The sequence below is a fragment of the Triturus cristatus genome, chromosome 9, assembly GCF_964204655.1.
Source record: "Triturus cristatus chromosome 9, aTriCri1.1, whole genome shotgun sequence".
In the NCBI taxonomy this organism is placed as follows: Eukaryota; Metazoa; Chordata; class Amphibia; order Caudata; family Salamandridae; genus Triturus; species Triturus cristatus.
In genome coordinates, this window is record NC_140592.1 from 589,461,677 (window position 1) to 589,482,657 (window position 20,981).

Consider the following 20,981-nt stretch of genomic DNA (forward strand, 5'->3'; position numbering starts at 1 on the left):
AACTTGTATTACATATTTGATTGGATATCGTCGTGTTAGTAATTGCGATTGATAGTTTAAAGGTAACTGCCCTAGAGAAGAGGGAGATAGAAGCAGGCAGCAGATTATAAAGTAAAGGTATAAGTAATAGGAACATGCCGGAGGAGAGACAACCGAAATGAGCTTGGATTGAACCACGTGGGGTAGTATGGGCCAGATATAGAATGGCTAATGGGCACACCAGGTGAGGCAAAGGTTGAGGGCTGGTGCCTACTGCAAAAGCAATGCTAGGGCTAAGTATATTTTTAACATCACATGTCGGAGACCTCAGTGGTTACCCAAAGAGTTTTAGCGTGAAAGCCTATTTGAAAAGGCATAGAGGAAATGCACTGTCCTCTACAGGAAGCTGGGAAACAATGTAGAAAGTGGTAGTGGAAGTGGAACACACAAACGTTTTTTTTTATACCATAGAGGTATTGACATGGGAAGCTACTGGAGTCCTTTTTCATTCAAAAGTGGTTGAGGCAGATCTGGACATGAGGGGCCTAGTGATCTCAAGAATGTTGGATGAGAGAGAGATCTATTTTGTGACCATATATGTGCCAAATGTAGATAACAAGCAATTCTTTACTGTTTTGGGTCATGGAGCAGTCCCCTACACTGATGCCACAATTATGTGGCCTGGAGATTTGAACTGTTTTTAGCTGTCTTTTGGGACTGAAAAGTCCTCTGCGTGGTTAAAGACGTGTACCTCTGCCCTGAGTGCCCAACTGTACTGTAGTCTGGATCCCTAATTCAGATTTATTTCTTCATTGGTAAACACGGATCATGTGCATGTGTCATGATATAGGCCTGTCTCACAGATTGGGGTCTGGTTGGACTAGGTGGGGTGAACAAAGTGCTGCCCTCATAGTGGTGAAAGGCTACTGCCTTTACCAAGAGCTAAGCAGCACGAGAGAGGTGTTGGCAGCATATAATGTAATGATCAGTAGTAGTAAACGGGTATTTTTTATCCTGTGTCACTGGAGTGAGGTCTACAGGCTCATTCACCTTTTAAAAAGTTACGCCAGTGTGCGCTTAACTCTCCATTGGCCTACATCAGGTAGATGTGGAGTGCTGCGCAGTGCAGGTGTAGTGACTCTACAGGGTGTATGTGTGCCTGGGAAGGGTACAGTTCAATGATAGAGGAGTACTGTGTTGTACATATGAGATTAGTGCATGGGCTGAGTGTATGTATGCCTGCAAGGAATACATGACATGAAATATGTAGTGCTGTGCAGTGCATGCACAATGGAAGCATGTGCTGAGTGTATGTGTGCTTGTGTGAAGTTCAATACATGAAGCGTGAAGTGTTGTTCAGCGCACACATGGTGAGTGTGTACTGACAGGGTGTGTGTTTGTAAATAGCACACTGTTGTACTGTACAAAAAGTGTACAGTACTAAGCAGTGCATTCATCTGAATGTATGCGTGTCTGTAGTGGCACAGTGCATGGAGGTAAGAGTACTGGAGAGTGAGAGTGATGGGAAATTACACTTTAGGCAAGTGTGCCTACAATGGTACATTACATGTAGGACCATGGGTTCCATTTTGGGAGCCTAGGCCTGCCTGAAGACATGATGATCAGAGTAATCCCCAGAGAGATATGTATTGTTGCATTTCTGTGAGCTGGGTGTGACACACTGAAGGAAATGATGAAGGGACTCTCCCTTTACACTTCAAAAGGTTGCTCTTTGATTCAATGATAAATCACAAGAAAGGGGCCTGGAATCAACTCACCAAAGGAGTAGGGGTGGGGCCCTGGGATTAACCTTGAGATGCACGTATCACTGTGGCTAACATCCAAGTGTGAACTCTGGCCACTCCTATGAATTGTGTTGTGGGTCAATCAGCTTCAGAGTCTTGCCTGCCGTGACAGACATCCTTTCAGGAGTAAAGAAGAAACATGAGAAATGCACTTTTCAAAAGAAGCCGAATCCCAACATAAAACTTCAAAGACTCAAACCCTAAATCACATTTGGTGTCTGAAAAGGGACTATAAGAAGGGGAGGTTGAGACAGCAAACGTTTGTAATTTGCCAGGCAGCCATAACGGTTGTGTGAGTAGAAGGAGCTCTGCAAGACTTTTGCCTGTGACCATAAATGGAGGCTAAGCCTGCTAGTTTCTCTTCTGAGTGAGGGGACATCACACAAGGAAAACCAAGATCGCCTGCCCTGGAGCACCAGTGCTTGCCTTCTTGCCAAGAACATGGTGCCCTGTGAGGAAAAGGGAGAGCTTTGGAGGGAGTGAGGTCCATTAGGGAGCCCTACTGTGAGGGCTCCCTGTGTGAGATATGAAGTTTCGGTGTGCACTGATCGGGCCGTAGCCTGTATGCAGGATTGTTTTTGGTGACCCCGTATGCCAGGACAGGGCAATCGTAGACTGAGCCTTAGAACGAGCGCTGTGCAGGAATCGCCAAGCCCTTTCTGCCTTGTAGAGGTGACCCCGTATGCCAGAGAGGGCCACCGTGAAAATAATTGTGCGATCAGTGAGCGATTGCACTGGAGAAGTCTGCGTTGTGTCCGGAGGTACTGCCACAATCCCATATGCCGAGAAGGGCTGCCAGTACTAACTTACCAAAGATATCAGGCTGTTTCCCGGGACTAGAGTGAGGCTGTGACCAGTAAGTCAAGTCTGCCCAACAAGATCTGCCCTGACTGACTCGCGAGGGTCAAGAGGTCGCCGAGGAGGACATTGCACCCTCGCTGGACTCAAGTCGAGAGCCGAAGAATGAGGCATAGAAGTGGTAGGCAAGGGGCATATAGTCTCCATGCATACAGATAACTCTGTGATTTTTCGAGGGACCTTAGGTGATTCATGGCATTGCTTCTGAAAGAATTGAACCTGTTTGGTAACGCCTCAGTATTGCGCATCAACTGGGTTAAATATAAACTATTCCCTTTGCCCTTAATGAGAGCCCTGACTGCCCAGCAGACCCAAAGTTTCATGTACCTGGGCATACAGGTGGTGCACACAATAAAAGCTCCATTCTGACTAACTATGGGAAGGGTGCTAAATGGGCTAAAGCTCTTGGTTGAAATACGGAACACAATGCTACTGTCTAAGTGGGCGTGCTTTTTGAGCTAAAATGTCTTTCTTATCACTCTGTATTGCAGTCCTCCACGTCCCCTATACAGCACATGAGTTTTATGGAATGAGACCAGCTCCATATGCTGCTGGAACGGGCGGGCAAGTGAAGCAGACTAAAGCTCCAAACTTTGGAACTGCTCTAAAAAAAAAACATGGTGGCCTGGCCTTGGCAGACAATGAGCTCTAGTAGGTGACATCCCAACTACAACATGTGGTTAGTTTCTAGGTAATGGGAAATTCGGGAGTAGCGTCTGCTGCACGTGGGTAGGGGGAGCTTCTGAACATCCTTCTGTTAGGAAGGAACTACCAAGAAATTATCCATTTATAGTCTGCCATGTGGGGCGGTTGCTGCAGGCATGCTGCTCTACTGTCTTTGGCCATTTTAGGTGAGTTGCAATGGACCTGCCTGTTGTGAGATGGAGAGAAGGAGACTGTGAAGTAGTAAGAAACCTGTCCCCAAATGGCAGGTGTATATCTTTTGCTGAAGTGTGGGAGTTCTTTGGTATTATGGCTGACCAGTTGTTCCACTATACTCAGATAGCGCGCAAAGCTACTGAGATATGGGAAACATTTCCTGGTGCACAGGAGCCCATTCAGACAATGCTCATGAATATGAGTTTGGTGCAGGGTGGCAGACTGATAGCCACCCTATATATGACCTTGAAGCAAAATAACTGTGGGAGGGCAACAGCTGCCAAAGAGTGATGGGCCGAACCGGTATGAAATAAAGCCTGTATGCAATCATAAGGTTATCCAGCAGAGGGCATACTTGACACCAAAGAAAGATGAGCACAGTATACCTCGAGCATTCTGCAACAGTGTGGCGAGACCCTCCATGCAACAATTGAAAGAACCACTGTTGATAAGTCGTTTATCTGAACTTGCGTGAGGTATGGAAAGGAAGGTGAAGTCACGACAACATTGACCCAGTAAAAAGGGTCACAAACATACGATCGTTCTACTGATAGTGGTGAAACTGCATCTGATAACGGGCGGGGACCCCACAGTGGAAAATAAAAATAAAATGCCAAGTGGGGTGGTTCCTGAGGAGAAGGGACCAGGCGCGCAACACCCATTGGACTCAAAGGGCTTCAGCCCCCCCCCCCCCGTCGTGTGCGGCAGCCCGGGATGAGACACCTTCCTGGGCAAACAAGCATTTGCAATGCAATAGGTCTCGCATTTATACGAGTTTGAGCTATTGGCATTGTAAATGACAATGCCTTTTATTTATGTTTTAAAAACCCACACATAAATAAAAGGCATTGCCATTTACAGTGCCAATAGCTCAAACTCTTAACAACTGCGAGACCTATTGCATTGCAAATGCTTTTTTTTTTTGTGGGAGGGCACTTGTTGTATAACTCCTTGTCTACAGTGCTTGAAAGTTTAAATCCGTGGAAGTGGCTTTGCTTAAGGTAATGTGTCGTTCTGTGTTACTTTGCGCTGCAGTACAATCCACCCAGTTATGCGTGTGCAGCATTGCCAATCAATTAATGCATTATTGCAATCTCGTCATGTGTTGTGTGTTAAAGGTGCGTGAGGCACAGTCTGCGAACATTTCTCACATTGTATCCAAATGTATACTACCAACGTAACTTACCAGATGTGTTCTTTTGTTCTTCTTTCCCCCTTGTATCGATTTCCTCCTTGTGAAAGCTCTTCTCTGGCAATCTGTTTAGTGTAAAGGATAAACAAAGCATTATTAATGGTTGCGTAGTGTTAGTATTAGAATGCAATCGAACGAGGTGTATTGCCAGCTGTGAAAACAAGTGAGTCCTGCGAAGGAAGTCGGAGGTGAGCGGTGGGGGAACATTTTAAGACTAGAACAGCCCCGTTTTAATATTTGGAAACCGGCGAGTGGTGTGGGGGATGTGTAAGTAATGAAATCTATCGCGTTTGGAGGGATTTTCCACCATTGTAAATGGCAAGAAACCAAATGAATGCACACTAGTAATGCCTTTTCGTGTCCCTTTCCAAGTGATTGCGTTGCAAGTTGAAAAACGTCCAGAGTGCGGGCAAGATATTGTGTAGCGTAGAATTATATGAGGTAAGGGAGGTGTGGACGGAGGTGCACTGACGGAGCGTGTGAGGTAACAATGATAGATTAGCAAGACCAGATGTTGAAGGAGGTGCACTGACGGAGCGTGTGTGGTAACAGTGATACATTAGCACAATCAGATCTGGAAGGAGGTGCACTGATGTAGTGTGTGTGCTAACAGTGATAGATAATCAAGAACAGTTGTCTAAGGAGGTGCATTGATGTAGCGCGTGTGTGGTAACAATGCTAGATAAGCAAGAACAGATGTTGGAGGAGGTGCACAGTTGGAGTGTGTGAGGTAATGCCGCTATATTTGCATGAACAGATTTGGAATGAGGTGCCCTGACGGAGCGTGTGATGTAACAGCGATAGTTTCCCAAAAACTGACCTGGAAGGAGGTGCACTTACGGATCGTGTGTGTTATTATTGATAGATTTGGCTGAACCGATCTTGAAGGAGGTGCACTGATGGATTGTGTGCGGTACCAGTGATCGATTTTCCCGAACCGATGAGGAAGGAGGTGCATTGACGGCGCGTGTGTGGTAAGACTCATAGATGACCAAGAACTAATGTGGAAGGAGGTGCACTGCTGGAGCCTGTGTGGCCACATTTATCGCTTCGTACGAACCGATCTTGAATGAGGTGCACTGACGGATCGTGTTTTGTAACACTGTTAGATTTTTACGAACAGAACTGGACTGAGGTGCACTGGCGGAGCGTGTGTGCTAACCCTGATACCTCCGTACAACCAGTTCTTGAAGGAGGTGCAGTTACGGAGCGTGTGTGGTAACACTGCTAGCTGTCTATGAACTGATTTTGAAGGAGGTGCACTGACCGAGCGTGTGAGTTAACACTGATAGTACGAACTGATTTTGAAGGCGGTGCACTGACGGTGCGTGTGTTGTAACACTGATAGCTTGTTACGAACCGAACTGGAATGAGGTGCACTGATGGAGCGTGTCTGTTAACACTGATAGCTTCGTAGGAACAGATCTTGAAGGAGGTGCACTGACGGAGCGTGTCTGTTAACAGTGATAGCTTCGTAGCAACAGATCTGGAAGGAGGTGCACTGACGGAGCGTGTCTGTTAACACTGATCGCTTCGTAGGAACAGATCTGACAGGAGGTGCACTGCCGGAGCGTGTCTGTTAACACTGATCGCTTCGTAGGAACAGATCTGACAGGAGGTGCACTGCCGGAGCGTGTGTGCTAACACTGATAGCTCCATACGAACAGATGTGGAAGGAGGTGCACTGACGGAGCGTGTGTGTTATCACTGATAGCTCCGTACGAACAGCTCTGGAAGGAGGTGCACTGACGGAGCGTGTGTGGTAAGACTGATAGATTTGAAAGAGCAGATCTTGAAAGCTTCTGTTGCTTTGCAATGCCAATAGCGTGAACTGCTGTAAAATCGTGAGCTATTGCATCTCAAACAAACGAGGTGTCTGTGCGGCTGTGAAAAGAAGGCGGGGCTGCGAAGGAACACGGAGGGGCGCGCTGGGGGAACCTTGTAAGACTAGAACATGCCTTTTCTCTGCTTGCGAACCCGGCTAGTGATGTGTGGGAGGTGTAAATAATGAAAGCGATCTCACTTGCAGGGAGTTCCCCGCACTGTAAATGGAAACCAACGAACTGAAAGTACACTGGTAATGTTTGCTTGTGTGCCTGCGAAAATGATAGCGCTGTAAGTTTGAAATCGACCAGAGTGCGGCCCAGCTCTTGCGGAGCTCCGAATTGAATGAGGTAAGTGATGTCTGGACGGAGGCGCACTGATGGTGCGTGTGTGTTAACAGTGATCGATTAGGAAGAACAGAATCTGACCGTGGTTTACTGATGGATGGTGTGTGGTAACAGTGATAGATGACTAAGAACAGATTAGGAAGGAGGTGCACTGGTGCTAACAGTGCTAGATTTGCCTGAACAGATGTTTGAAGGAGGTGCACTGACGGAGCGTGTGTGGTACCACTGATAGCTCCGTACGAACAGATGTGGAAGGAGGTGCACTGACGGAGCGTGTGTGTTAACACTGATAGCTCAGTACGAACAGATGTGGAAGGAGGTGCACTGAAGGAGCGTGTGTGGTAACACTGATAGCTCCGTACGAACAGATGTGGAAGGAGGTGCACTGACGGATCGTGTGTGTTAACACTGAACGCTCCGTACGAACAGATGTGGAAGGAGGTGCACTGACGGAGCGTGTGTGTTAACACTGATCGCTCCGTACGAACAGATGTGGAAGGAGGTGCACTGAAGGAGCATGTGTGGTAACACTGATAGCTCCGTACGAACAGATCTGGAAGGAGGGGCACTGGCGGAGCGTGTGCGGTAACAGTGAATGATTTGCAAGAACAGATGTGGAAGGAGGTGCACTGGCGGAGCGTGTGTGGTAACACTGATCGATCCGTACGAACAGAACAGATCTGGAAGGAGGTGCACTGACGGAGTGTGTGTGGTAACCCTGATAGATTTTCACGAACAGCTGTGTAACGCGTATCTCCTTTTTAAATCCCCATAGTTTGAACGCATGTTAAAGCCTGAGCTCTTGCCTTTGAATCAAACGAGGTGTCTGTGCGGCTGTGAAAAGAAGGCGGGGCTGCGAAGGAAGACGGAGGGGCGCGCTGGGGGAACCTTGCAACACGAGAACATCCCCGTGTTCAGCCTTCGAAACTGGCCAGTGCTGTGGGGGAGGTGTAAATACTGAAACCGAGCGCGTTTTGAGGGACTTCCCATCACTGTACATGGAAATCTGGGAAAACAAAATGAAAGCACCCTACTAAATCCTGCGTGTGTTCCTGTGAAATAGCTTTCGCTCTAACTTGAAACCCGACCAGACTGCGCCCCAGCTCCTGCGCCTTTAATTAGATGAGGTAAGGGAGTTTTTTTTTGTGCGGTGGGCAAGCACGGCGGAAGACTAATTTCCGATTTGTGTGTACTTTTTTCCGCACCAAGTCCTTTACGACGCGTGGCCTCGCCTTCAACAGTGCATCAATTTTTTTATTTTGTGGGAGGGCACTTGTTGTATAACTCCTTGCCTACAGTGCTTGAAAGTTTAAATCCGTGGAAGTGGCTTAGCTTAAGGTAATGTGTCGTTCTGTGTAACTTTGCGCTGCAGTACAATCCACCCAGTTATGCGTGTGCAGCATTGCCGATCAATTAATGCATTATTGCAATCTCGTCATGCGTTGTGTGTGAAAGGTGCGTGAGGCACAGTCTGCGAACATTTCTCACATTGTATCCAAATGTATACTACCAACGTAACTTACCAGATGTGTTCTTTTGTTCTTCTTTCCCCCTTGTATCGATTTCCTCCTTGTGAAAGCTCTTCTCTGGCAATCTGTTTAGTGTAAAGGATAAACAAAGCATTATTAATGGTTGCGTAGTGTTAGTATTGCGTATGTCTAGAAGCTACCTCCGGTGATACTAAATGTCATTATTACGCTTACTTAAGTACCCGTACATACTGCCTAAGTAAATAGTTGCATTGTCCCTGCGAATAACTACCGTGTACTACAATTTGTCCGAGTCGGCCTACAAAGTATGGTGTTTCTTATGAAGATACCGTGAGTAAAGTATCCCTGCTTGTGTGGCTGGCAACTGCATGACTAGACGAAGAGGGAGTGGGAGGGGGGAGTGGAGTCGGGCACGCAGGCTGCCAAATGGATCTGGAAGGAGGTGCACGGGGGATGTTTGGCAGGGCTTGGAGAAGGGTTTCCATCACGGCGAAAGTGAAAGCAAACAAGTGGTTGCAGGACTCCAAATGGTGCGCGCGCCCGGACGGGTCACATGCACTGTAGTTGGAGGCCTGCAAAGCCACTGTTTGCACTTCCAAAACGCGCTTACTATAAGTCTCGCCAGAGCCAGCGCTAAAGCGCTGGTCAGGCGAGACCTAAAAAGCAGCCGCACCCGAGCACTTCACAGGTCTTTAAATGACCATTTGCATGTGAATGAGGCCTCGCTGTTGTTTCACCCCTTCTAAGAGCCCCTGCAGCTCCACTCTGCCTATGGCTTAAAGTTCAGCCCCCCCCCCGAAATTTTTGTTCAGCCCCCCCCCCCCCCCCCCCCCGAAATTTGGCTCTAGTTGCGCCTCTGGAAGGTACAACATGAAATCCCAGTTCGCAGCACTTGGAGCGATACTTGCTTAGCACGGCATTTCTATTCAGTTGCTGAGGCTGCAGGCCTTCTTTCTGGTTGTACACAAGACATGGGCTACTGCACAGGAAACCCTGCTGAGACATGCAGTGAGACATGAATGATTAACTGGTAATCTAACGCCTAGTTACCAGTGAATCACTCCTTATTATACCTCCCGCTATTAGGCCTCCATGAGCTCTGACCAGCGCCCTCAGGGCAGAGGTGGGGGGAGGGCTAACCACTACCCTGAGAGAGGAGCGATGTTAAAATGAAATAACAAGAATCGATGGTCCTATATGGGAAATAGTAAGAGGCAACTAATAAAGCAGAGACAGCCAGTTGTTTGGTCATGGTTACGACTTCGGGCAGTGGGGAGGCAGGAGGGAAATGCGTTTTGCCGGAGTATTCAGGCAAACATTCACCCCACGCTAGGTCTTCCAGCTGACCTGCAGGTGGCGTCGTGTCAACACTTATTGCTGTTCCTTCTTTTCTGCTGCAGTCCTGGGACTATCACCACTGCTTTTGTGGCATGATTGGGGCGTAGGTCGGTAGGTCAGCAGGGCTACTCTGCACCTCGACCACGAGGCCCCATTGTGCTGTTTTTTTTGTTTTTTTTTGTTTTTTTTTTCCTTTGTCAGGGCGTCATTTCTGGTTCAGATACATCAATCGTCACCTTCCACAACACCCTTTTTGCTCGTCAGTCATTGGTAACAAACTTGGCAACAAGTGCGCAAGCTATCCCGTTGACCTTTAACCTGTGAAGGGAAAAGGTCACGTTAGTCAAATACATACAGTAAATTTTTACATTTACTCTACCTGTCTTCATCTTTCCTCTCCTCTCTCCCGTTGCCAGACCGGTTCCTGGATTGAAGGGAAGAAAAGAAGAAAAACAGTTTAGTGGCCCCTCTAGGGCCCCCCCCCCCCCATTTAAGGGTTTGGGGACCCCTTTGGGTCCGCTGTCTTTGCCGTCGTTGCCTGAGCCTTCCAGGGCCCCCCCGTGTAAGGGTACAAGGGGACCCCTTTGGGTCCTCAGGTTTCGTCGTCGCTGTCTCCATCTGATCTGTCCAGTGCTGCGTAGTCTCGCAGGAGGCTGTGGATCATCTTACGGCATGCCAGGGTCGATGTCTCCTTTTTCCCCACCACCAGGCGGTTTCTGGAAAACAAGAGAACATCTTTAAAACAACACAGGAGCCTCCAGCAACCCCGGAGGTTTTCTAGTGCATGTGTCCCTGGGAACAGTCCATACATCACAGAGTCTGCGGTGATGTAGGTCGTAGGTATCCAGGCCCTAAGCTCCGTGCCTAGGGCCTTCAGCAGGTCCTGCGCGTACGTGCACTCCCAGAAGAGATGGTATGTTGTCTCGTCTACGGTGCACCCTCTCGGGCAGGACTTGTATCGGTTGAGCCCCCTTGCGTGCATGAAGGCCCTCACGGGGAGTCCCCCTTGTATTGCCATCCAGGCTATGTCTTTGTGCTGGTTTGTCAGGCGCTTGGATGCTACGTTTCCCCACACGTGATCCGCTGTGGCTGAAGGGAGGGAGCCGATCGGCTCACTGATCTCTCTTGCTCGTATCAGGCGTTGGAGAAGTTTTGGAGTCCACATGACGGGGCGAACTGCCACGCAGTCATACTCTCGCACAAACTTCTCCGCTTCCCTGTAGAACCACGGGGTCTCCCAGTTGTACGGGACGGAGCTCACCCACTCTGCCCATCCAAGGCGCCTCCATGTTGGCAGCAGGAAGAAGCGGGCCATCAGGAAGCCGGCGTGACTTTCATCTTTGGACCTCAGGGTGTTCCTCACGCAGTGGCACACGAAGGTCCCTCTCAGGATGGTGGCGATGTCTGGCACTCCTTTGCCTCCCTTGTCGTGGGTCTTGAACATCACCGCCCTCTTCACTCTGTCCATCTTCGAGCTCCAGATGAAGTAGAAGATCATTCTCGTGATGGCCTTAGCTGTTCTGGTCTGTACTGGCCATACTTGAGCGACGTACTGGAGCACTGGCAGGGTCTCGTTCCGCAGGACCAAAGACTTCCCTTCGATCGTCAGCTTCCGGAGGCTCCAGAGTCCCAGTTTCTGCCTTGTCTTTGCTAGTCTTTCCTCCCAGGTCTTCTCTGCTGCGCCGTCTCCGCCGAACCAGACTCCAAGGATCTTCAGGAAGTCCTGCTTGATGGGGAATGGCAGTGGGTCTCGGGCGGGGGCCCAGTGTCCGAAGAGCAGGGTTTCTGACTTGGCACTGTTAATCTTTGCTCCAGACGCTTTCCCGAACTCGATACAAGTCCTCTCTAGCTCCTTCACCGACGGTCCGTCTGCGCAGAATACGGAGACGTCGTCCATGTAGAGGGAGCACTTTACTTCTCCTCGTCCTCCGCTCCCTGGTACCTTTACTCCTCTGATGTTCCTGTTCTGTCGGATGCGCTCTGCGAGGAGTTCGATCACACAGATGAACAGAAGGGGGGAGAGCGGGCAGCCCTGTCTTACTCCTGACAGGACGGGGAACGGGTCGGTTCTCCAGCCATTTACTAATGCCGTGCTGGAGATGTCTCTATACATTGTTTTCACCACGTCACAGAAGAAGTCACCCAGTCCCAGAGCTCTGAGTGTCCGGTCCATGAACTCATGGGAGACGCGGTCGAACGCCTTTTCCTGATCTAGGCTGACCAAGGCCGTCGGGACCTTGCGGCCCTTGACGTACTCGATCGTGTCCCGGACCAGGGCCAGACTGTCCGCAATCTGCCGTCCCGGTATCCCACAGGACTGGTCAGGGTGGACTATCTTCTCTATCACTTTCTTTAGGCGGTTGGCCATCACCTTTGCGAGAATCTTGTAGTCCACATTGAGGAGAGAGATGGGCCTCCAGTTCTTGAGGTCTTCTCTCTCTCCCTTCTGTTTGTACAGGAGTGTTATCATGCCCTCACGCAGGGATTGCGGCATACTGCCCTTGCCCACCATCTCCTCGTAGAGGTCTAGCAAGTCCGGTCCGATCTGATCCCACAGTTCGACATAAAGTTCCACTGGGAGACCGTCGTTCCCGGGTGTCTTGCCTCTCTTGGAGGTCGTGGCGGCCAAGTGCAGCTCTTCCAGGGTGAAGGGCGCGTTCAAGCCCTCTCTCTCTTCCGGACCCAGTGTCTTCGAGATCCCCCCTAGGAAACTGTCCGCCTGGTCTCTCTCTGACGACTTTGGTGAGTAGAGTTCGACGTAAAAGTCTGTAACGACTTTCATGACTTCCTCCTTCTCCCCATGGAGGTTGCCCTCCGAGTCCCGAAGCTCTACCAGCGGTGTGTGGGTCGAGTGAAGTTTCTTGAAGAAGAATGAGTTGCATTTCTCGTCCTTCTCTAGGTTCTCGGTTCTGGTCCGGAAGATGATTTTCTTAGATTCCGCCCTAAAGTGCTCTGCGAGCTCTTTTCGGGTTTCCTCCAAGTCGTCACTCACGTCCCATCCCCCAAGCTCGAGTTCGTACAGTTGTTGCAGTTTGCTCTGCAGTGTCCTGAACGTCCTCTTCGTTTCCCGTGCAGCAGCTCTGCTTGCATCCTGGAAGAAGCTTCGGAACCTGTCCTTCACCCATTCCCACCACTCGCCGGCGGAGTGAAAGAGGTCCTTCATGTCCCTCCACTCTATGTACGCGGTTCTGAGGTTCGCCACTAACTCCTCGTTTTCCAACAAAGAGCAGTTCAGTTTCCACGATCCTGGGCCGGCGGGGAACTTCCCTGTAAGTTCCCCCTCGAAACTGACTGCTCTGTGGTCAGAGAAGTGGACGGCGACCATGGAGCTTCGCCCAGGCTTTACTGTTGGGGAGGTGAATAGGAAGTCGATCCGTGAACGCACGGATCCGTCCGGCCTACTCCAGGAATAATTCCTGGCGTTCGGTCCCATGCACCCGATGGCATCATGGAGGGACGCCTCGCCTATCATCTCCACCAACAGCCTGGACGTCACGTCCATCCCTGCAGAGCCAGACCCACTACGTCCATCCAGCTCTACTATGCAGTTGAAATCACCACCCATCAGAATGGTTCTGGGGGTCACGAGTTGCATCCTGAGCACCCTGAACGTCTCGAGTCGCTCATTCTTCTCCGGGGGGGCATAGACATTGATGAGCCTAACGGGCTCACCAGCCCACGAGCCGTCTACGACCAGCACTCTGCCGTTGACCTGCTCGGTGACCTTGTCCACGGTGAAATGCCTTCCCCTGATTAGAATGGCCACTCCAGACGATTTGCAATCGTTTCCTCCAGACCAGAAAGACGGCCCATGCGTCCACTGCCGTTCGAGCTGGCTGTACGACTGGGCGTACGGAATCCCGCATTCCTGCAGAAAGCAGATATCTCGGTTCTTGGTGGCCAGGGAGCGCAACGTGCCGACCCGCCTGACCTGATCCTTCATGCTTCTGACGTTTAGGGTGAGCAATGATATCGCCATTGTCTCCTCGCTATCGGTCAGTATCTGGTTTTGAACCTACTGGGGTTGAAGGCCCTGGGGTGCTTTACTTGGGTCCTGGACCCCCTTGTTGGCCCTGCTCTCCCCCGTCTTCCGGGGCATGCTCGGTGCTCTCAATGGACACTTCTGTTCCTACTTCCGGGGTCCATTGTGCTGCCTCCGGTGGTGGTGCCACCATGGAGAGGTGATGGTGGAGTTCTTGGAGAACCGAATGGAATTCCTCTAACTCCTTGTCTTCATCCTCGTCCTCCATTTCTGCATTGTTCCCGTTACTCTCGGTGTCGCTCACGAGGATGACGGCGTCGGCGTTGTCCTCCTCTTCTTCGGTGGTGCCCGCTGTGTTCACCTTCTTGCTGGCCAGGAATTCTTCTCTGGTTGGCATCTTCCTTTTTTGGGCGTTGACTCGCTGGGGTTTTTTTTCCGGTGTTGCCCCTTCCTCCAACGTCTCCGGCTTTGGCCCGGGTTGCGGTGTTCCGTGCGAGGCCGCCTTGTGGATTCTGGCGCTGGTGCGTCTCTGCTCCTTTGCCTCCTCCCTGTCTTTGGTGGTCTTCTGGTGCAGCGTCTGGGATCGAACTTGGTTCCATGATTCCTGGAGCCTGTCGTCCTCGTCTCCACTGCTGTCCTCGGGTTTCCCCTTCGTTTTCTTCTTTTTCTTCTTCCTCTCTTGCTTCCCTTTTGCCTTTGCAGAGTCTTCTACCTCCGTCTCCACTTCCTTGACCTCTGGTTCTGGCGCTGGGGTTGTTTCTGCTGGGGCTTCCTCTGGCGGGGCTCTTTGTGGGGCTCCGTCCTCGGGGCCTCCCATGGGTTGGTGTGTCTCCTGGGGCGGTGTCGTCTCAGTTGGTGGTGCTGGGTCCTCCGTTGCGACTGGTCCCGCCTTGGGGTCCTCTGGGTTAGTCGGGCCTGTTCCTGTGGGTATCGGGTTCACAGGAACTTGGCCCTCTTTGTCTCCCTTCCTGGGTGCTGATGTTGGTTTTGCAGCCTCGTTTCTGGCTTCTGCCAGGAGGGTGTTTAGTCGTGCGTTGGCTGCCGGGGAGACCTTTGGTCTGGTGTGTCTCCAGGTTGGGTTCCATGAGGCGGCCGCTGCGTAACTCTTTGGCAGGTCAGACTTGGGGCATCGGTAGTAAGAGTGGCCTTCCCCTTCGCAGAGGTTGCAGATCCTGATCCCCTTGCATGTGCCTGCGTCGTGTCCAGACTGCTTACAGATCCTGCAAAATTTCTTTGGGCAGTCTTTGCCGGCGTGTCCCACTCCCTCGCACTTCCTGCAGGTGAAAGGTTGTCCCGTGTAACGGATCCTCCCCTCGTCTGCGCCTAGGTAGAAGGTTGCCGGTGGGTGCTTTAATCCATCCCTCCCTTTCGGATCTCTGTGGAGGTCGATGGTCGCTCGCCAGGTCGTGTTCCAGACTCCGTCGGCGTCTCTGACCTTTGTGGGGCCCGCCTGGAGGGTGCCGTACCTCATGAGAAGTGACGCGATGTCCTTGTCTGGGATGTGTGGGTTGGTCATCTCGACCGTCACCCTCTTCTCTGAGGTCTCTGGCGCTACTCCTGTCGTCAGGGTGAACCTGTTGTAGGGTGCCTCTTTCTCTTTTGCCTGGAAGAAATCCCAGTACTTCCTGAAGAGGGCCTGGGTGACAAAGCTTAGGAGAAAGATCATGCCTGAGGCTGAAGCCTGGCAGCTTAGTACGTCTGCCACTGGGACCCCCGCTGGTTGGAGAACTTTACTGAAGAACGTGGATCTTTCCAGTCTGGCCCCTGCCTTATCTTTCATCTCCCACCGCATGACCTGGGCGTGCCTGTGGGTGACGTTGTACCCATTGAAGGGTTCGGGGGCTGTCCCTTGCCTGGTCCCTGCCTCCCCCTTCCCTCCGGTCCCTGGTTGAGCAGCTTTGGGGGGTTCAGGTGCACCTGTTTTTGGCCCTGGGGCTTTGGGTCCGGGGGTTTTTGGCCCTGAGGCCTGAGGCCCTGAGGCCTTTGGGGCACCAGCCTTCCCAGCGCTGGTGCCTGCTTCTGCAGGTGCGTCCTTACTTGCCCTTGGGCCACTTTCCCCAGGGGGCAGGGGGTTGGGGTTCTGGGCGTCCGGTGAGGGGATGCCGTCTGGGATGTTCACTGGGGCTCCAGTGTCCATTTCTTCCATTTTGGAGGATTTTTGGGTCTACCGGTAATTTTTCTGGGTTACCGCCGGGTTTTACCGTTTTACCTTGGATCCTCCGCCTGGATGCCTGGGGTGTCTCCCAACAGACCACAATGGTCTGTAGTGCAAAGAAACACTGTCCAGTCGCTCCCTAGAGCTAAGGCAGGGTTATAGGTGCGGCCACCTAAGCATAAATCCCCTTACCAGAGGTCTGGGTACTGTACAGGCCTGTGAAGGGTGTTAGGAGGTTTTTTAGGCCTCCAGCATTAGTCCACCCAAACGCCAGGAAAGAGAGAGTGAGAGAGCGTAACGTTACCTAAGCTCTAACGCTGACCACAGGTCCTTGGGGTTTCTATTTTGTGTTCCTAGTGAACAAACAGGCACCAGCACTCTGGTGTCCTTCCTCCGGCTTAATTAAAAGCACGTCGGGCCGTCGCGAAAATTTGCATAAATTTGCATAAAGCAAATTTATTCACTTCCAAGTCGAAGTCATAGCACTGTTAAAATCAAATTTTACTTGCGCAAAAATTGCGCGTTCAAACTGATAAGAACAGATACTACACTTGATCTTAGCCAAAAGGCCTGCTGTTGGCCCACTGGCAGGGCACGGGCCAATCTCGTATACATCTCTTTGCTCCATTCTCTCCATAGTGTCACCCTTGTGTATCCCCAGTAATGGTGGGGTTTGTGGCTCTGCTGTACTTGCTAGCTTACCATACAACCGTGGGGGAGGTAAGGGCTAGGCCCTCATCCTGGTTATGCTTGGCCTCCTGAGGCTGGAAAGGCCTGCGCTCGAAATCCGCTCAGTTAAGCCACCCAGAATCCCACAGCATCACATTCGACAACCCCTGCTTTAAAGACCACGCAGATTCCATTCTTTTCGAGATAACAAGCCGCAGGTCATTAAAAAATAACATCCACTGTAAATAACTATTACTCACAGGTGGCAGAAATACATTGGTACATTCAACAATCATGTTATACATTGAATTTGCTAACTGTAGGGTGATGTGCATTTACAGCCAATAGGCTTTTCTTGCTACGGTTTGAATTCTTCAGGCCATCTAGGCTGTTTTTTAACAACCAGATTGTATTGGTTTTCAAAGGCATTGTAGACAATCCTAAGCATTGTGCACCTTCAATCTAGTACATAATACACTCTGTTGACATTTCCTGGTGCATTTGTCTGAAATTTACCCCCAACAGAACTATCCCCCCTGGAGTTGCTCTTAGGTGAATATAATCTAATCTCCAAATACTGTTGGGTTCCTGTGTGTCAAGCATAGTTTCTAGCGCCTTGTTTCAGGACGCCACTGGTGCCATTAGGCTGTTACTGACCCACAAGTGTTGTGTTTGTTTTGTGGCTACGACTTGTCTCTTTCTTAGCCACAGTGGCACTGCCATCAGACACCGCAAATCTTCATCTGAGCTGTGGGTGATATCTTGTTCCCAGTCGTTGCTGTTCCCTTTGCCATGCTGCAAAGGGTTTACCAAACCTTAGACTCTTCACTCTGCTTTTACCCAGCTACCTTACAATGAGCGTCATGTCAGCGCCAAGGCCCCTACGATGTCTATGTCCAAAAATATGCCCATGCCAATTCGTACCAAATGGACCTTATCCTCCATGTAATAATCGGGTATTCGCAGGTTGGCCAGCCTGTAACTGATGAAATCCCAACCCCAAACCATGCTTTTGCAAAACTTGCCCATCACGAAATTCTCTTTTCTACTTTATTTCACTGTTGCGCTGTGGCTGGCTGACCCCTTCCATTCGAACCTGGGTATTATTTCAGACCACAGGATGTTAGCTGGTCGTAGCATTTTGGCTACTGTGAGTCCTTCCTCAAGCTGTCTAATATCTGCCTTCTCCCCAAGGATGCCAGTTTTTTGCTTTTTGATCACCATTTTGGCATTTTTACTTTTGGTGAGCCTCACAACTGGTGACTCACCCGCAGTGAATTGGGAAAAAAGGGGTGGTGATGGACAGAGTTTCTGAATGATGCAGAATACTCTTACCAAGTCAAGAGATCATGGTTTTAATCCATCACCGTTTTTTAGCTCACTGCACCATCCCAGCTCAGAACCTGGCTACATGCAAATTAGTCTGTACCTGTCCCAGTGCATGATGGGAACAGGGCAAACCAAACTACCAAGCCAATTCTTATACTGGGAAGGAAACAAGCTTCCGGGGACCGGTTTCTGGCATCACAGCCTTCGTCGGCCCGGCTTGCCTGAACCCTGATGGTGCAATGAGCAAGGGACTCACGTCTGAGCATACCCTCCCACACTGAGTGTGGATAAAATCGATTTGGGAAAAAAGGGGTGGTGATGGACAGAGTTTCTGAATGATGCAGAATACTCTTACCAAGTCAAGAGATCATGGTTTTAATCCATCACCGTTTTTTAGCTCACTGCACCATCCCAGCTCAGAACCTGGCTACATGCAAATTAGTCTGTACCTGTCCCAGTGCATGATGGGAACAGGGCAAACCAAACTACCAAGCCAATTCTTATACTGGGAAGGAAACAAGCTTCCGGGGACCGGTTTCTGGCATCACAGCCTTCGTCGGCCCGGCTTGCCTGAACCCTGATGGTGCAATGAGCAAGGGACTCACGTCTGAGCATCACCTCCCACACTGAGTGTGGATAAAATCGAACACACACTGCATGTGTTTACTGCCAGTGTCCCCCTTTTAAGATATGCTGCTGCAACGCAGCAAGGGTAACTGGTTACACATCAACTAGTGTGCAAACTTGTGTGCACATGCATGAGTGCTACGCATGTGAGACCGCTATTGTGCGCTGCCCGGTGTAGTATACTTATTGCATTTCACTTATTCATAAATTGTACTTGATTTACTTTTCACCTGTTCCTTTAATTGTGTACATTCTATGTGTAGAATTATAACCTTCTGTGATTCTAAGTTCTGTATCCCTATTCATAAATTGTACTTTATTTACTTTTCACCTGTTCCTTTAATTGTGTACATTCTATGTGTAGAATTGTAACCTTCTGTGATTCTAAGTTCTGTATCCCTGGACGGTTGTACTTTGACTCAACGCTGTCAAGTCCTCTGCCGTGGGCTCCTTTCCTTCCTACTTAGAAATAAATCTCGTAAGCTGATAACCCCGATTTGAACTCCGGATCGTACTTATTTGGTTCCTGTTCTGGCCTACCACACCCGGTAACTGCATACAGGTAGCCTGGTACAGAGGGGACTCTGCAGGTAAAATATTTACATGGGGTAGGCCTTATAATGTTAGAGTACACTATTAGGGAAAGTCAGTGTGGTTTACCGTCTTGCCTGCAGTGACCCTCTATTATACACGTAGGTGGAATCTATCTTAGAGTGTAGTTTCACTTCCATTCGGCCTACAATGTCCAGTGACATATGCAAATGGGGTGGAACATGCACGGCAAAAACTAAATCTGAGAGTTCCAAGAAGATGTCTGTACAACAAATGGGTCATCTTCTCTCTGGCTCAGCTCAGTATCAGAGCCCAGGCCTTTTGTCACCCTGCTGTTCCAGGTTATTTACATTTCTCTGCAGCAGCAGGAACAAAGGCCTTGCCACACAAAGGAAGCAGTTAATGGTTCTGCACTCAGCTCCTGAGGAAGAAAGAGAAGGGGAGAAGGACCTGCATCAATCAGTTAGCTGTCATACTGTACCAGAGATGAGGCAGCCCCAGCCAACTAAACAAATGAGGGAGCCCATATCTGTGGAGCCAACGTTGAAGGGCTCTCCTCTTTGAAGTCTTAGTGGGAAAGTCCCTGGCAGTGATGTCAGTGAGGGGAGGAACTGAGGCCCCCAGAAGAGATGTGACTAGTGGCTCCTGGGTGACATTATCTTGAATTGTTCCAGCATGCTGTGCAGGAGGGTTGGGGCAGGGGCAGAAAGGTGATGTGGCAGCCTAGGATTAGCTAGGTGTGCCTGGGTTCAAGGATTTTCCACCCACACTTAAAAAGTCTTGAACAAGGATGAGAGCCCTCTTGTTGTGCTTTTTTTTGGACCTGGACACTGGGACTGGTGGTGGCAACCAACTTAAAGGAGGTTCCCCTGATGCTCACCTATCTACCGTCGACCCCTAGACCAGTGGGTATCTCCCAAGGAGCAAGGAATCTGGCCCCTTAACAGCCCCTGAGAACTTGACTTCTGCACCAAGGAGGAAAAAAGCACCAGAGGAGAAGAAGAAGAGAAAGACTGGTGCAGAGAGCCAGTGGAGCCAGCTCCCTGCAAAGGTTTGCCACCTTAGGGGCCTGAAGACCTAAGGAAAGCATTCCAGGTGGCTAGGGCTCAGCACCAGGAGCAGAATTAGCCAAATGCAAGCAAACTGGCTGAACTTAAGCCCAATATATAAGGAGTAAAATAATTTTGCCTTTGCCCCCCCATCGAGGCCGAGAGCGCATGGAGCTCTACTGCCTGAGGATTTTCAACTCCTGGTGTGGACCAGGGCCTGGTGATTGGCGCAAGAACTGGCATGAATTTTTTACCCTGGGGTTGCATGCATGAGGCCCCTCCATAGAGCTCCGAGGGCCTGGGGATCCCAACCCGCGTACAGGATTTAATTCACCCGGGATCAGGACCCCATTTCTGGGCTCTCCACCACCGCAAAAGAAGCACAGATCGCTTTTGTGCCCCCCAAACGTTAAGGGGGGAGCCTGGATCCCCAAATCCGGGCTCCTACACTGTGAGGATACGGGCCATCAGTTGTGTGCCCTGCACTAGTAATGGGTCCACATTTACCTTGCACTTGCAACCAAAAACCCCACTGTAGAGCTTGACTCTGTCAGTGTAGCGAAGCAGAGCAGTCCAAGGCCTACTCAAGGGAGGCGGTCTGGGCTAGTAATCACCATTTGCGGGCACCCAACAATAACACTGAATATATGATGGTCCAGCCTTCTTTTTCTTTTACAACTGTTAGGTCATATAACCTGCAGCCATAGACTCAGCCACTTGAGGCTGCTGCACTGCACTCCCAGATGTAGAGCTGAAGATCCAGCCTGGGAACTGCTTGAAAATCTTAGCCAGGGCTCAAGGTGTTTATCCTCTCCTTCACCCTCTTAACCTAGGTTCAGCTTTTTATGAGAGGTTTCCTGGGGCTCCTTAGGGAAGCTGCAGCGCTTCTGCAGCTCCCTCGCACTC

General features: G+C 50.3%; 2 protein-coding genes and 1 pseudogene across 2 annotated transcripts in view; 1 reads left to right on the top strand and 2 right to left on the bottom strand.

The window, feature by feature from the left end:
* Positions 1-20,981, top strand: part of DHX34 (DExH-box helicase 34) — a 403,223-nt gene that overhangs the window by 186,783 nt on the left and 195,459 nt on the right. The gene's annotated exons all lie outside the window — the stretch shown is intronic.
* On the bottom strand, positions 10,305-13,184 carry LOC146798365 (uncharacterized). Its single transcript, XM_085627515.1, has 3 exons — positions 12,514-13,184; positions 10,606-11,709; positions 10,305-10,428 (listed from the first exon to the last, which is right to left on the bottom strand). The coding sequence occupies exons 1-3, from the start codon at positions 13,182-13,184 to the stop codon at positions 10,305-10,307; spliced, it is 1,899 nt and encodes a 632-aa protein (XP_085483641.1).
* Positions 16,275-16,426, bottom strand: LOC146798366 (U2 spliceosomal RNA; annotated as a pseudogene).

Excerpts from the sequence above, each read along its gene's own strand:
- LOC146798365 (XM_085627515.1), bottom strand. The coding sequence starts at position 13,184 with ATGATAGGCGAGGCGTCCCTCCATGATGCCATCGGGTGCATGGGACCG. Across the intron at positions 11,710-12,513 it reads GACTCGGAGGGCAACCTCCA|GATCGAACTCCTCGCAGAGC; the intron begins TGGGGAGAAGGA and ends GTTCATCTGTGT. Across the intron at positions 10,429-10,605 it reads CATCTCTTCTGGGAGTGCAC|AAACCGCCTGGTGGTGGGGA; the intron begins GTACGCGCAGGA and ends CTTGTTTTCCAG.